The sequence below is a fragment of the Somniosus microcephalus genome, chromosome 4, assembly GCF_052327205.1.
Source record: "Somniosus microcephalus isolate GS21.2 chromosome 4, FLI_Smic_1.0, whole genome shotgun sequence".
In the NCBI taxonomy this organism is placed as follows: Eukaryota; Metazoa; Chordata; class Chondrichthyes; order Squaliformes; family Somniosidae; genus Somniosus; species Somniosus microcephalus.
Window position 1 is genome coordinate 175,635,935 of NC_140990.1, and position 15,679 is coordinate 175,651,613.

The 15,679-nt window shown below is 42.9% G+C and overlaps 1 protein-coding gene across 1 annotated transcript in view; it reads left to right on the forward strand.

The window, feature by feature from the left end:
- The window catches only part of usp40 (ubiquitin specific peptidase 40), a 142,391-nt gene that overhangs the window by 3,687 nt on the left and 123,025 nt on the right, over positions 1-15,679 (forward strand). Inside the window, exons 2-4 of the mRNA XM_085984190.1 lie at positions 8,460-8,821; positions 11,520-11,587; positions 14,118-14,231. Coding sequence (XP_085840316.1) covers positions 8,617-8,821; positions 11,520-11,587; positions 14,118-14,231 — 387 coding nt within the window. The 5' untranslated portion in view covers positions 8,460-8,616. The remainder of the gene's footprint in view (positions 1-8,459; positions 8,822-11,519; positions 11,588-14,117; positions 14,232-15,679) is intronic.

Consider the following 15,679-nt stretch of genomic DNA (forward strand, 5'->3'; position numbering starts at 1 on the left):
TATGGCCTTATCTCTTTATCACTTCCACCCTAGAATTCAATTTATTGCTCTCTTTCAATTCCTGGTTTCTGTTTTGTCCTACGTTTTGTAGGAGCTGCCAAATGTACTACTACTGTGAGGCAATGGCTCAAGATCCAGAAAGAACATCTGTTTTGAGTAGAGGTGCTTCTGGGCTCTGGCTCTCTCTCCTCTCCCAGCACCCACTCTCTTTGAGCCTGAGCTCCCTGCTCAAAACCCAAACTCGCATACAGTTATTTATACCCAGGAAGTGGCAATGGCAATTCTGTGGCTATTAAGAGTGTCAAAGCCTTGAGCCGAGAAAGAAAGAGAGAAAGCGCCATACCAGGATAAGGAGTCAGAAATTGTGTCAACCATAGAGAGAGTGGAAAATGGAGAGTAGAGGTTTACAGAAGGACAGAGAGCGAAGGGATGAGGAAAAAGAAACAGATAATAAACTAAGTCTAAAGACAGCCATACTGACATACAGAGAGAGAGAAAGGAGCGAAAATAAAAAGGGGAAACAAATAGCTCCATGAGCATACTAGATGCCTTAAAGCACTTTACAAGAATAATAAGGGGAATGGATGCTGAGCCATGAGAGAGCGGTTAGGGAAGGTGTTTGAAGGCAAAATTGACACAGTAGTTTTTGATGGGATTTTTAAAGGAAGACCGATAGGTGGATGGAGTTGCAGAGAATAGGGCTGATGATGGCGCAAAGGGGAGGGAGGATGCAGAAGAGGCTGAAGTCGAAGAACCAAAGGGCATGGGAGGGGATGTATGGCTGCAGGAGATTGCAGGAGTACGGCAATGCAGAGTTTTGAAGACAAGGACAAGGTTTTTAAATTGGGTGCATTGGGCGCTGTTGAGCCAGAGTAGGTCAACAGGGACAGGAGTAATGGGCAAACTGGATTTAGTGCAGGATAGGATGCATGTGGCTGCAGTTTAGACAAGTTGGAGTTTGTGTAGGATGGACAATTGGAGGTCAGCAAGGAAAGTGTTGAGGTTATCGATTTTGGACGTAACAAGAGTATGACTAAGAGTTTCAGCACTAAGTGGGCTGAGGTAGGAGTGGAAATGGGCAGTGTTGCAGAGGTGGACGTAAGTGGATCTGAGTTGAACATGAAACGGCGATTATGCATTGTTTGGTGTGGCCAGGGAGGAGGGACGGTATCAATGACAAAGGAGTGTAGTTAATTGTGGGCGCTGAAATTGATGGCTTCAGTCTTCCCAATGTTCAGCTGAAGGATTTAAGTCAGATAGACAACTCAATGGCACGGGGTCAAGAGCAATGGTGACGAGATTAAGGTAATTGTCAACAGCATACATACGGAAGCTGACCCCCTGCCTAAGGATGATGTCGCTGTAGGGCAGCAATAGAAAAAGGAGGGGACCAAAGATGGATCCATAGTTGATGGTGCAGTGGAGGGAGGAGATACCATTGCTGGAGATGCGCTGGCTTTGTGCAGACAGGTAGAAATGGAATGCACAAGGGCAGTTATGTGGAGCTGGACAGAGGAGGAGAGCCAGTGAAGAAGGCTGTTGTGATCAACTATGTCAACTACTGCAGAGAGGCCCAGGAGGACTATGTGGGAAAGCACAGTCACAATGGCAGAGGATGTCATTCGTGACTTTGGCTAGGGCTCTTTCGGTGCTGTGAGATCGATGGAAGCCAAACTGGAGGGATTCAAACTGGGTACTGAAAGATAAGAGAGCATTGATCTGGAAAGTAACGCCACACTGTAGGACAATGAACAGTGAGTGGGCTGCCTTTAAAGAGGAGCTGCTTTGGGTACAGTCAAGGTACATTCCCACGAGGGGGAAAGGTAAGGCAACCGAAGTCAGAGCGCCCTGGATGATGAAAGAGATAGAGAGTAAGATGAAGCAGAAAAAGGGGGCATATGACAGATGTCAGGTTGAGAATACAAGTGAGAACCAGGCTGAATATAGAAAGTTCAGAGGGGAAGTGAAAAAGGAAATGAGGAGCAAAGAGAAAGTATGAGAATAGATTGGCAGCTAACATAAAAGGGGATCCAAAAGTCTTCTATAGGCATATAAATAGTAAACAAGCAGTAAGAGGAGGGGTGGGGCCGATTAGGGACCAAAATGGAGGCCTATGCATGGAGGCAGAGGGCATGGCTGAGGTACTAAATGAGTACTCTGCATATGTCTTTACCAAGGAAGACGATGCTGCCAAAGTCTTAGAGAAAGAGGAGGTAGTTGAGGTACTGGATGGGATTAAAAATTGATAAAAGATGAGGTACTAGAAAGACTGTCTGTACTTAAAGTAGATAAGTCATCAGGACCGGATTGGCTGCATCCTAGGATGCTGAGGGAAGTAAAGGTGGAAATTACGGAGGTACTGGCCATAATCTTCCAATCCTCCTTGGACACGGGGGTGGTGCCAGAGGACTGGACAATTGTAAATGTTACACCCTTGTTCAAGAAAGGGTGTAAGGATAAACCCAGCAACTACAGGCCAGTCAGTTTAACCTCGGTAGTGGGGAAACTTTTAGAAATGATAATCCGGGACAAAATTAACAGCCACTTGGACAAGTGTGGATTAATTAAGGCAAGCCAGCACAGAATTGTTAAAGACAAATCGTGTATAGTTAGCTTGAGTTATTTGATGAGGTAACAGAGAGGGTTGATGAGGGCAATGCGGTTGATGTGGTGTACATGAACTTCCAAAAGGCATTTGATAAAGTGCCGCATAATAAACTTGCCAGCAAAGTTAAAGCCCTTGGAATAAAAGGGACAGTGGCGGCATGGATACGAAATTGGCTAAGTGACAGGAAACCGTAGTGGTGAATGAAATAAAAACAGAAAATGCTGGAAATACTCAGCAGGTCAGGCAGCATCTGTGGAGAGAGAGAAACAGAGTTAACGTTTCAGGTCGATGATCCTTCATCAGAACTGGAAAAAGTTGGAGATGGAACAGGTTTTTAAGCAAGTGTAGGGGCAGGGAAAGGGGGGAGGGGAAGAACGAACAAAAGGGAAGGTATGGGATGGAAGGCAGGAGAAAGTAAGAGACAAAAGGGATGATGGTGTAAGGCAAAAGGAGATGGTAATGGGGCAAGTTAAGAAACAAAAGATGACTCTAGATGAAGGGTAAATGGCAATGGCAGAATGATCGACAGCTGCCATGTGAAGGAGAGAGAAAAAAAAAAGATAGGGGCAGAGGTTATGGTCTGAAATTGTTGAACTCTATGTTGAGTCCAGAAGGCTGTAAGTGCCTAATCGAAAGATGAGGTGCTGTTCCTCGAGCTTGCGTTGAGCTTCATTGGAATGGTGTTAAAGGCCGAGGACGGAGAGGTGGGGGAGCAGAGAATTAAAGGGACAGGCGACCGGAAGCTTGGGGGTCACCCTTACGGACTGAACGGAGGTGTTCCGCAAAGCGGTCACCCAATCTGCGTTTGGTTTCCCCAATGTAGAGGAGACCGCATCGTGAGCAGCGAATACAGTAGACTAAATTGCAAGAAGTAGGATGATCCGTTGAATGTGGAGGCTGGTGGGGTGAAAGGTGAGGACAAGGGGAACCCTATTGTGGTTCCGGGAGGGAGGGGAAGGGGTGAGAGCAGAAGTGCGGGAAATAGAATGGACTCAGTCAAGGGCCGTGTCAACCACAGTTGAGTGGAATCCTCGGTTGAGGAAAAAGGAAGACGTATCGGAAGCACTAGGTGGCATCCTCAGAGCAGATGTGGCGGAGACCGAGAAATTGGGAGAGTGGAATAGAGTCCTTACAGGGAGTGGGGTGGGAGGAAATGTAGTCCAGGTAGCTGTGGGAGTCAGTGGGCTTATAGTGAATGTTTGTCGATAGCCTGTCCCCAGAGATGGAGACAGAGAAGTCTAGGAAGGGAAGAGTTGGAGATGGACCATGTGAAGGTGAGGGAAGGGTGGAAATTGGAAACAAAGGGTCGTCGACCTGAAACGTTAACTTTGTTTCTCTCTCCACAGATGCTGCCTGACCACCTGAGTATTTCCAGCATTTTCTGTTTTTATTTCATTCCAGCATCTGCAGTATTTTGCTTTTATAGTAGTGCTGAACGGTTATTTTTCAGACTGGAGGAAGGTATACAGTGGTGTTCCCCAGGGATCGGTACTAGGACCACTGCTTTTCTTGATATTAATGATTTAGACTTGGGTGTACAGGGCACAATTTCAAAATTTGCAGATGAGACAAAACTTGGAAGTACAGGAAACTTTGTGATATCCGGCACTGATGGGACCGGCGTGTTGCCGATCTATCAAAACTGCCGGACATACAAAGTTAATGTTGAAGCATACGGAGGTTTTCATCTCCGTATCTGACAACAAACACTGTTGCTTAGCAACAGCTTCTAAAGAGTCGGCTGCAGCTGCAAGCGTCTGTAGCTGAAGCTGTTGCTATAGCTACAGACCTTGCAGTGGCTGACTGGGGGAAAAAAAAAGAACGAGATCTAAAAAAAACTTAGAGAAAACTGCTCCTGATTTTTGCCGTTAGATCGAGTATTCCAGACATACAACCTCCGGATAAACCAAAGTTTCCTGTATAGTGAACAGTGAGAAGGAGAGTGATAGACTTCAAGAGGACGTTGACAGGCTGGTGGAATGTGCGGACACATGGCATGAAATTTAATGCAGAAAAGTGCGAAGTGATACATTTTGATAGGAAGAATGAGGAGAGGCAATATAAACTAAAGGGTACAATTCTAAAGGGGATGTATGAACAGAGAGACCTGGGGGTATATGTGCACAAATTGTTGAAGGTAGCAGGGCAGGTTGAGAAAGCAGTTAAAAAACATGCAGAATCCTGGGCTTCATAAATAGAGGCATAGAGTACAAAAGCAAGGAAGTTATGAACCTTTATAAAACACTGGTTTGGCCTCAACTTGAGTATTGTGTCCATATCTGGGCACCACACTTTAGGAAGGATGTGAAGGCCTTAGAGAGAGAGAGAGAGAGAGTACAGAAAAGATTTACAAGAATGGTTCCAGGGATGAGGGACTTCAGTTACGTGAATAGACTGGAGAAGCTGGGATTGTTCTTAGAGCAGAGAAGATTGAGAGGAGATTTGATAGAGATGTTCAAAATCATGATGGGTCTAGACAGAGCAGATAGAGAGAAACTATTTCCATTGGCGGAAGGGTCGAGAACCAGAGGACACAGATTTAAGGTGATTGGCAGAAGAACCAAAGGCAACATGAGGGAAAACTTTTTTACTCAGCGAGTGGTTATGATCTGGAATGCACTGCCTGAAAGGGTGGTGGAGGCAGATTCAATCGTGACTTTCAAAAGGGAATTGGATAAGTACCTGAAGGAAAAATATTTGCAGGGCTACGGGGAAAGGGCGGGGGGGTGGGACTAGCTGAAGTGCTCTTGCCCAGTGCTGGCATGGGCTCAACAGGCCGAATGGCCTCCTTCTGTGCTGTAACCATTCTATGATTCTCTGATTCTATGACCTTAGGCATGAGAAGGAGGTTAGACATGGGGCAATAATGTTTGAGTTAGAGAGCGTGGATGGTTCAAGAGTGGGCTTATTGTGTGATAATGGTGATTTTGAAGGGGGGAGAAATGCTGCTAGGGGAAAGGGAGCCATTGACAATGTTGGCTGCCATGGGGGCTAGAAGGGGGTCAAGAAAAACAAAGAATAGTTGAGAGAAAATGATAGGCGGTGCAATTTTTAATTTGTCCATGCTCAATGCTAGTAGAGACCAACTAGTTTATATAAAATAACTCTTTAGTTCATGTCAGTTTGGGGTTGTAATGCATGCCTTGCTCCTTTAGCTGCACTCCAACTCAGTTCAGTATGTAATTAAAATGTAGTGGGTACACAACTTTCCTGTAATTAATGCAGTTTATTCTTCTGTAAGCTTTCAAGGATAGTGTCATCAAACCGTTTTAATACATTCATGTAAGGATCACCGTGCACTTGTCTCTGCTTCTACTTTACTGTAAAAAATCAGCAAAGTTGAGGGGGGTGGGTGCGGGGATCACTAGAAGTTTGATTATAGGAGCTCAGAAATATTAGCATTTCAGCAAAAAAAAATTCCCAAATTGCTAACAACCCATATTTCATCACTATTATTGGCGAAGCAAAAGGCATTTTTATCCACCTGCACTTTATGCAACATTTTCTTTTTTAATGAAAGAAATTATTGATGTGATATAATGACTACAATTTGACTTTGTGATAATTTATTGTTGACTTAATAGCAAATAAAACATAGCCATCATATTGCCATAATACAATTTGCACTCATGCGCAAGTATATAAGCACCATCAAGTTCAGAGGTGCCATGTAAAAGTGACCTCTGTTATTCTGAAACCTACAAAATCTCCTTACCATATGTAGATTTTAGATATTGGGAATGTGGCTAGAGATTGTAAAGCAAACCAATTTAACACCATAAACTAAAACTGTCTTCTGTTATATCTGTAAATAGCAAACAAAGGGGGTATTTCAGACCTGTAGTATAATCTCAGTCTAGTGAAGCATAAACTTCAACAGCTTTTATGTTTTTCTCTCTCCACGGATGCTGCCTGACCTGCCGAGTGTTTCCAGCATTTTCTGTTGTGATAACAGCTTTATTGTTGCTGTTTCTGGTGTCATTTGAACCTTTCCATCAGGTTGCATTGCAGTAAGATTGTACACTGAGAATGCTGGATTCCCATGAATGAGTACATTAAGATAATCACCGAATCCTGGTTGCAGTAGTCATTGGCCAGGAAGCTTCATGCAGCCAAATGGTGACATCTGCACTGAGTTGCGACAATGACTGCAGCTGTATTTAGCGATGACCAATTGTTGATTTAGAAGCCACTATATCTTGTGATGTAACCTTCACTCAGGAGCATGCATGTAAGGACAATTAAATTTAGAGGTGCCCTGTGAAAGTCGGTCTCTCCCAACCCCAGTAACCCTCACTGTACAGCAGTGGCTAGTTGAGTTTTGAGGAAGGCTGCACTCCTGAAACATTGGCCCAGAAATTCGGGTCGGAGGCTTCCCGCGGGTGCAAGCCTCCGACCTGCACTTACCTAGCGCGCCGGCCGTTGTGCTGTGGGCCCGTGTGGGATTCCGATCCTGGGCCTGCTCCAACTACCGGCGCGCAGTGCTTGCATATCCCAGGGGCGCAGTTAGTTCGAAGCATCCCCTGGGATCACACGGGCCATGGAGAGCCAATGGTAGCAGGGAATCTGTATTCGTAGATTTGACAGGAAGACCTGTCAAATCTATGAATACAATTCAGCCCCAAAACATAACTAAAACTTCAAATAAATTAAAAACAAACCATCACATTTTTAAAATAACTATAAATTACATAAAATAACTATTTTAAACAATTTAAATTTTTGAAAAAATTAATTACAGTTTCTAATGGGGCTAAAAATAAATTTACCTTTCTTTAAAGTATTTAAAAATACCTGTGGAAAAAATGTTTTAATTTTCCCACTTACCTTGTTAAAAGCAGGCCTTGTGACTTTTTTAAAAGCATAGCTCCTGGAGACTTACCCTCCCGGAGAAGCCTGCAAAAAAACTGGAAGTTCCAGGCGTACGCGCTGCCTCTCCGGCGCACGCGTTCGACCTGTGAACCCCTTCCTTTAAGGGAACGGAAGTTCCGGTTCCCCGCGCATGCGCAGTGCATGCACGAAACCGGCACTTTCGTTCGGCCTACGCGTGAGTACCCAGCGTGTATTCACCCGTGGGGACCCGAATTTCTGGCCCAATTAATTGTTTGTTCTCCCCGTAAATGCCTGACCTGTTGAGTGTTTCCAGCATTTTCTATTTTTGTTTCATAGTACTGTATTGCTGTCACTTTCCTGGTTTGTACTAATTTTTCGCTAAAATTACCAACTGCGGAACTTCACTTACCTAATGTTTCATACTTAGTACTCTGGCCAACTTAGTACTCTGGCCAACTTAGTACTCTGTTCTTTTCTTCCTACTACAATATGACAATCTCCCAAAGAATTGCTGGATATGAGCAATTCAGGAATACAAAACAGGAATAGAATATAACTCATTATCGCTAAAGCAAAAATGTTAACTGGAAATTGCTGTTCTATTTTTGTGATCTTGGAAAATATATTGGTTAACACTGTGCACTAAGTAACTTTCTATTTTAATAAGGAGAAACTCTTTCGAGCGGCAGAAGGATCGGTTACCAGTGGCAAAGGTTTAAGGTGATTGGCTAAAGACCCAGAGGCGCTATGAGGAAACATTTTATTACACAATCAGTTGTTGTGATCTGGAATGCACTGCTTGAAAGGGTGGTGGAAGCAAATTCAACAGTAACTTTCAAAACAGAATTGGATAAATACTTGAAGGGAAAAAATTAGGGCAATGGGGAAAGAGCGGGGGAGTGGGACCAGTTGGATAGCTCTGCCAAAGAGTTGGCACAGGCACAATGGTCTGAATGGCCTCCTTCTGTGCCGTATCATTCTTTGATTTTATAACTTGCAAGTATTTTCTTTGCTTTAGGGGAAAGACACCGCCTGAACTTCAAACCTACGCCTATCTACAAATCAGAAATGCTAATGCTGCTAAGAATGAGATAACGGTAAATTACAAAGCCGCAAATTTAGTTTGTTGGGCTAAAGCAACCGTATGAGAGATTGTGTGCCACGAATTCTGCAGGATGTTTGGGGACATGTTTGAAGAAGAGGAAGACACTGCCTTTGTATCCGAGAACAAAAGGGTGAATGGGCGGAAATCCAGGAAAAAGGACACTGACCCACCGACCCCTCGGGCAGCCAGTAACCTCAGTGGAATCAAAAACCAGGGAGGCACCTGCTACCTCAACTCGCTGCTTCAGACATTACTGTACACGCCTGAATTCCGAGGTAAATTAACTGCAGGTGGAATGAGAATAACTAGAAGGAAGGGTTAGCAGGGCTCAGTACTAGGTCCCTTGCTTTTTGTGGTATATATCAATGATTTAGACTTCATTGTAGGGGGCATGATTAAGAAGTTTGTAGATGTTACACAAATTGGCCGTGTGGTTGATAGTGAGGAAGAAAGCTGGAGACTGCAGGAAGCTATCAATGGACTAGTCAGATGGGCAGAAAAGTAGCAAATGGAATTCAATCCGGAGAAGTGTGAGGTAATGCATTTGGGGAGGGCTAACGAGGCAAGGGAATACACAATAAATGGTAGGATACTGAGAAGTGTAGAGGAACAGAGGGTTCTTGGAGTGCATGTCCACAGATCTCTGAAGGTAGCAGGACAGGTAGATAAGGTGGTTAAGAAGGCATATGGGATACTTTCCTTTATTAGCTGAGGCATAGAATATAAAAGGGAGGTTATGCTTGAACTGTATAAAACACTAGTTAGGCCACAGCTAGAGTACTGTGTACAGTTCTGGTCACCACATTACAGGAAAGATGTGATTACCCTAAAGAGGATACAGAGGAGATTTACAAGGATGTTGCCGGGACTGGAGAATCTTAGCTATGAGGAAAGATTGGATAGGCTGGGGTTGTTTTCTTTGGAACAGAGGAGGCTGAGGGGAGACTTAATTGAAGTGTATAAAATTGAGGGGCCTAGATAGAGTGGATAGGAAGGACCTATTTCCCCTAGCAGAGAGGTCAATAACAAGGGGGCATAGCTTTAAAGTAATTGGTAGAAGGATTGGAGGGGAGTTGAGGAGAATTTTTTTCACCCAGAGGGTGGTGGGGGTCTGGAACTCATTGCCTGAAAGAGTGGTAGAGGCAGAAACTCTCATCACATTTAAAAAGTACTTGGATATGCACTTGAAGTGCCGTAATCTACAAGGCTACAGACCAAGAGCTAGAAAATGGGTTTAGGCTGGATAGCTCTGAATCAAATGGCCTCCTTCTGTGCTGTAAATTTGTATGATTCTATGATCTAGTTACTCAACAAGGTAGAAAGCATTTTCCTTGCAAGTGCAGTCATTTTACTGTTCCCTGTTGTCTTTGTGTTGTGACTCGTCTCGATGTCAGAAGATTGGGTTCAAGTCCCACTCCAGAGACTTGAACACATAATCTAAGCAGACACTTCAGTGTGGTATTGAGGGAGAGTGCCGTCTTTCGGTTGAGACGTTAAAACAAGGCCCCGTCTACCATCTCCGGTGGATGTAAAAGATTCCATGGCACTAGTTGGTAGAAGAGCAGGGGAGTTCCCCCTGGTGTCCTGGCCAACATTTTTCCCTCAACCAACATCAGTTTAAAAAAAAAAAAAAAAATGGATTATCTGGTCATTACCACATTGTGAGACCTTGCTGTGCGGAAATTGTCTGACGTATTTCCTACACTTGAACAATGTATTTAATTGGCTGTAAAATGCTTTGGGGCGTTCTGAGGTATGAAAGACGCTATATAAATGCAAATCGTTCTTCACTAGCAGATTATCAAGCCTGGAGTAGTTGCTTGCTGGGAGGAAGTGAAGTTGGAATACTAATCATGCCAAGCTGCACTGGTACACTTTGCAGATGTTTGTGACAAAATTGTGCTAACAGAAGACGTGGAAGCCCCCCGCCCCCCCAGTTAGAATTTAGTCATAATGTGGGGCCTGACAAGTGAGGACTGTAGTTAACATACATGGGTAATTGAAAAAAACACAAGAACTTACTGTATTGTTCACAACCTAGGGGTCCTATTTATCCCTGATCTGAGCTCCCAACCCCATACCCTTTCCCATCATCAAGACCTCCCACTTCTACCTCCATAACATCACCCATTTCCACCCCTTCCTCAGCCCATCGGCTGCTGAAGCTCTCATTCTACAGTGTCAACCCTGGCTCAGTTGGTAGCACTCTCTCCTCTGAGTCAGAAGGTTGTGTCCCACTGCAGAGACTTGAGCACAAAAATCTAGGCTGACACTCCAGTGCAGTACCAAGGGAGTGCTGCACTATAAAAGATTCCGTCTTTCAGATGAGACATTAAATCGAGGCCCCGTCTGCCCTCTCAGGTGGACTTAAAAGATCCCGTGGCACTATATCGAAAAAGAGCAGGGGAGTTCTCCATGGTGTCCTGGTTAATATTTATCCCTGAATCAACATCACTAAAACAGATTATCTGGTCATGATCACATTGCTGTTTGTGGGACATTGCTGTGTGGAAATTGGCTGCCGCGTTTCCTACATTGCAACAGTGACTACATCCAAAAGTACTTCATTGGCTGTAAAGCGCTTTGGGACGTCCTGAGGTTGTGAAAGGTGCTATATAAATGCAAGTCCTTCTTTCTTTTCTCATTACAGGCCTTTGCTGCCTCCAGACATTGACTATTCCTCCATCTTCTATCCTCTATGATCTTCAGTTTATCCAAAAATTGGCTGCCCATATACTAACCTGCACCAAGTCTCGCTCACCCATCATCCCTGTCCTAGCTGATCTACATTGACTCCCAGTCCACCAACACCTCCAATTTAAAATTCTTATCCTTGTGTTCATATCCTTTCATGATCTTTCAAATGTCTAAGCTCCTGTGAAGCACCTTGGGATTTTTTTATGTTAATGACTCTATATAAATGCAAGTTGTTGCTGTATGATTAACATTCCATCTCTTCTTTCTTTGAATTAGAATCATTGTTTGCCCTGGGACCTGAGGAACTGGGAAATTTATCAGACAAAGATAAACCAGAGTCTAAGGTGAGAATGTTTGGATTTAGCTATTTTTAACATTATTACCATGTGTTTTTCACTTTGTTCTGTATTATTAAGCACAAACATTCAAGTAAATGGATCAAATATGTACAATAGGCTAATTTTAATCCATGAGCAGATGTTACTTATCCTCTTTAAAGGCAATTAGTGGGGTATTGACCACTTTAATTTTTTTTTTCCTTTTTCAAAATAAAACAAAATGGCTGTGTTTGTGCACAAGTGACGTGATGTATACTGGGCTAATTGTTTGTTTTGTGACTTCCAGCAACCTATGAACAAATAAGTGCTCATTTTCTGATTTCTGACTAATTAAACTTAAAAATTATATTTCAAGTAAATAACTGATATAATTTACTAACAACCTTGTTTCATCAGAATATGGAAACACTTGTTTTCTCCTTTTTGGTCTCTGACCAACTTACTCCCTGACCAACTTATTCCCTGACCGCTGCTAGTACTGCTAGGATCTTTCTGTTGGCTGTGGAAGAATGGTTTGGGTAATGACCTTGATGTGTTTCCCCTGCTTCCCAATTCCCTTTGGATCACCTAGTGATGGATAGACCGAACATAAAACTGACACAAAGGGTCACCTCCACTGAAACCATATCGGTGCTTTGTAAGGACAACCGCTGTTACCATATTGTGCTTTGTAGTAGTTATGTGGACCATTTGTGACATTGCAGGGTACAAGATAGCACATGGCACATATAATATTTAGGCATACAATTACCTACAGAACAAATGGAAACTCAGTGGAATGGGAGTAATTGAACCTGTCTTCACTGCTCTGGTGCCATGTGCTGGTCCTCCAATGTGCTGAGATCCTTAATGACACATTTCAGTACAACAAAAAGCTCACTAAGTTTATAATGTTTAAAATTTAAACTCCTGAAGCTGTTATATGTGCACATACTAGGTATGGTAGCATAGTGGTTATGTTACTGGACTAGTAATCCAGAGGCCTAGACTAATGATCCGGAGGCATGAGTTCAAATCCCACCATGGCAACTGGGGAATTTAAATTCAGTTAATTAAATAAACCTGGGATAGAAAAAGCTAGTATCAGCAATGGTAACCATGAAACTACAGGATTGTCTTAAAAACCCATCTGGTTCACTAATGTCCCTTAGGGAAGGAAATCTGCTGTCCTTACCCGGTCTGGCCTATATGTGACTCCAAACATACAGCAATGTGGTTGATTCTTAACTACCCTCTGAAATGGCACCTCACCACCACCTTCTCAAGGACAATTAGGGATGGGTAATAAATGCTGGCCTTGCCAGTGACGCTCACATCCCGTGAATGAATAATAAAACAAAAACTTTCACTGTCTAATATGTTGAGTCTGTATGTTCCAGTTAGGTTTAGGATCAATCACTGGACACAGACAACAAGAATAACTTTTAACAGGTCTTTACTATTCGAAGGTCAGGGCTGAACTGCCCAGCAAATCCTTGCACAACACTTATATACCGGTGTGGTCACCACCGGTATTACAGTATTACAGTATACAGCAGCCAAGAGAAAGTAGTACATCTCTTAAGGTAGTTCTCTTAAGGTGGAACAGGTTACATACACCACATAATACATATTAGTTACCTATTATTAATGGACTGTCCTACATTACAAGAGTAACTACACTTCAAAAGTACTTCGTCGGCTGTAAAATGCTTCGGGACATCCTGAGGTCGTGAAAGGCACAATATAAATGCAAGTCTTTTTTTCTTCTGCTGAAGCTATGGATTTGATCTAGCCAGGTTCCATATATTGCCTGAAAGAGTTTATTCAGAGATTTGAACTTGTTTTACCCTATGTTTTAATAGCTGTCAGAATATAGAAAGTGCTCCCTCAGGGGGTTCCATTATATCAGCAGGGCCACTACCAAGCCTGTCAAGTCTCACAATTTTGGAGTACAACTCATTAATTTTGCTATTAAAATGTATTATTGATAGATGTCACTTCTAAAAAATAAAGATAGCTTAATGGGTATAAATGGGTTTGTGATGTGTCTCACTCTTTACATTCTTCTGATGTCAGTGGTTCTGGTGCAAATTGATAGCTGATTCCAGATGCATATGAGTACTCAACAGTGTCTCTTGACACTTGCTACAAAACAGTTCATATCCCTTTTATTATCATCCCTCACCATAACCATCTCATGTATGGACAGAAAGTAAATGAATAACCAGAGCTGGCTGGTGCACTAAATAATAGTGAGGATTACTGAAGGACTTGGTAGTGTTACTAGATATTTGTTCTGTAGGTAATTGTATGCCTAAGTATTATATGTGTTATCTTGTACCCTATAATGTCCAAAAGTGTTCTCATAACGACTATAAAGCACAGTATGATGACAGTGGTTGTTACAAAGCACCTACATGCTTTCAGTGGAGGTGACGCTTTGTCAGTTTTATGTTGCGTCTATCCACATCTTTGCTTTGCACTGGGGCAAAGTTGAAAAATGATTTTGATTGTTAGGGTATGGCATAAAGTAATTGTATTATTACTCTTTTAGGTTCGAGTCATCCCTTTGGAGCTACAGAGGCTTTTTGCCCAGTTATTGTTTGCAGACCAGCTGGCAGCATCTACATCTGACCTAACTGATAGCTTTGGCTGGACAAGTAATGAGGTGAGTTGTGTGGTACTGATTTTTTATTTAATTTTATTTAGATTTTTATAGGGTTTGGAAAAGCAAAGTTAACTTTCCCTGCAGTTATGTGCTGCTTAAATAGAGAAAAATTGCATGATTTATATTTTGTTCTCTTCTCCCCTTCTTCACACAAAGGGTAGTGGAAAGCTGGAACTCTCTTCCCCCAACATTTCTCCAGGACAACATTAATGGCCCAGAAATTCGGGTCTCCACGGGTGAGTACGCACGGGGTACTCACCCATAAGCCCAATGGAAGTGCCGGTTTCCTGCATGCACTGCGCATGCGCGGGAAACCGGCACTTCTGTTCCTCTGAACGAAGGGGTTCAGAGGTCGAACGCGTGCGCAGGAGAGGCTGCGCGTGCGCATCGAACTTCGTTTTTTTTTACAGGTTTTCCCGGGAGGGTAAGTCTGCAGAAGTTAGAAATGTAAAAAGCAGGCATAAGGCCTGCTTTTTACAAGGTAAGTGGTGAATTAATTAAAATTAAAACATTTTTTCCACAGGTTTATTATTTTTAAATACTTTAAAGCAAGGTAAGTTTATTTTTAGCCCCGTTAGAAAATAAAATTATTTTTTTCAAAAATTTAAATTGTTTAATATAGTTATTTCATGTAATTTATAGTTTATTTAAAAAATGTGATTTAAAAAAAAAAAAATTATTTGAAGATTTAGTGCTGTTTTAGGGCCGTAGTATTTATAAGTCTTGACAGCTCTTCCTGTCAGACTTATGAATGGAGCATTCCCTGCTCCGATTGGCTCCCCATGGCCCATGTGATCCCAGGGGACGCATCGAACTAAGTGCGCCCCTGGGACACGTAAGCACTGCGCACCAGCAGCTGGACCAGGCCCCGGATCGGAATTCCACGGGGGCCCACAGCTCAACGGCCGGCGCGCAAGGTAAGTGCAGATCGGGGGCTTGCACCAGCGGGAAGCCCCCGACCCGAATTTCTGGGCCATTATCTTCTAAATTAATTTTATTTTCAGAACTTTTCATAACACCTGACCAAGAAGGTGGGAGGTGATCTCCTATCTCTGTCCATGTTGTTTGTGAGCCAGCTACCAGGGCGGCACATATGGCACTGGCTTCAAAAATGTTTTGCCTTCATTAGCTGATCATCTGTGGAGTCTAGGGTCTGGAACATGGTTATAATGTTTAATTGATCAGGTACTTCCTGAGGAAGTAGTCTAGTTCCTGGGGCCAACCAGAATTAATTGCTGTTTGGTGAGGAAGGTTTGCACAACATCAGGTGCTTGTAAATTTCTGGCTCTGTCAGGAAAAAAAGTGTGTCTTTTTCTTTATAACACTTGAAGTTTGCTCCTTGGTGTGCGACAGATGCTCTCAAAGCTTTTGTATACATATTGGAATTGTAGAGCATTTCCTGACTAAGGGGCCACCCATGCAATTTATATAACACCTTTAACACAGTA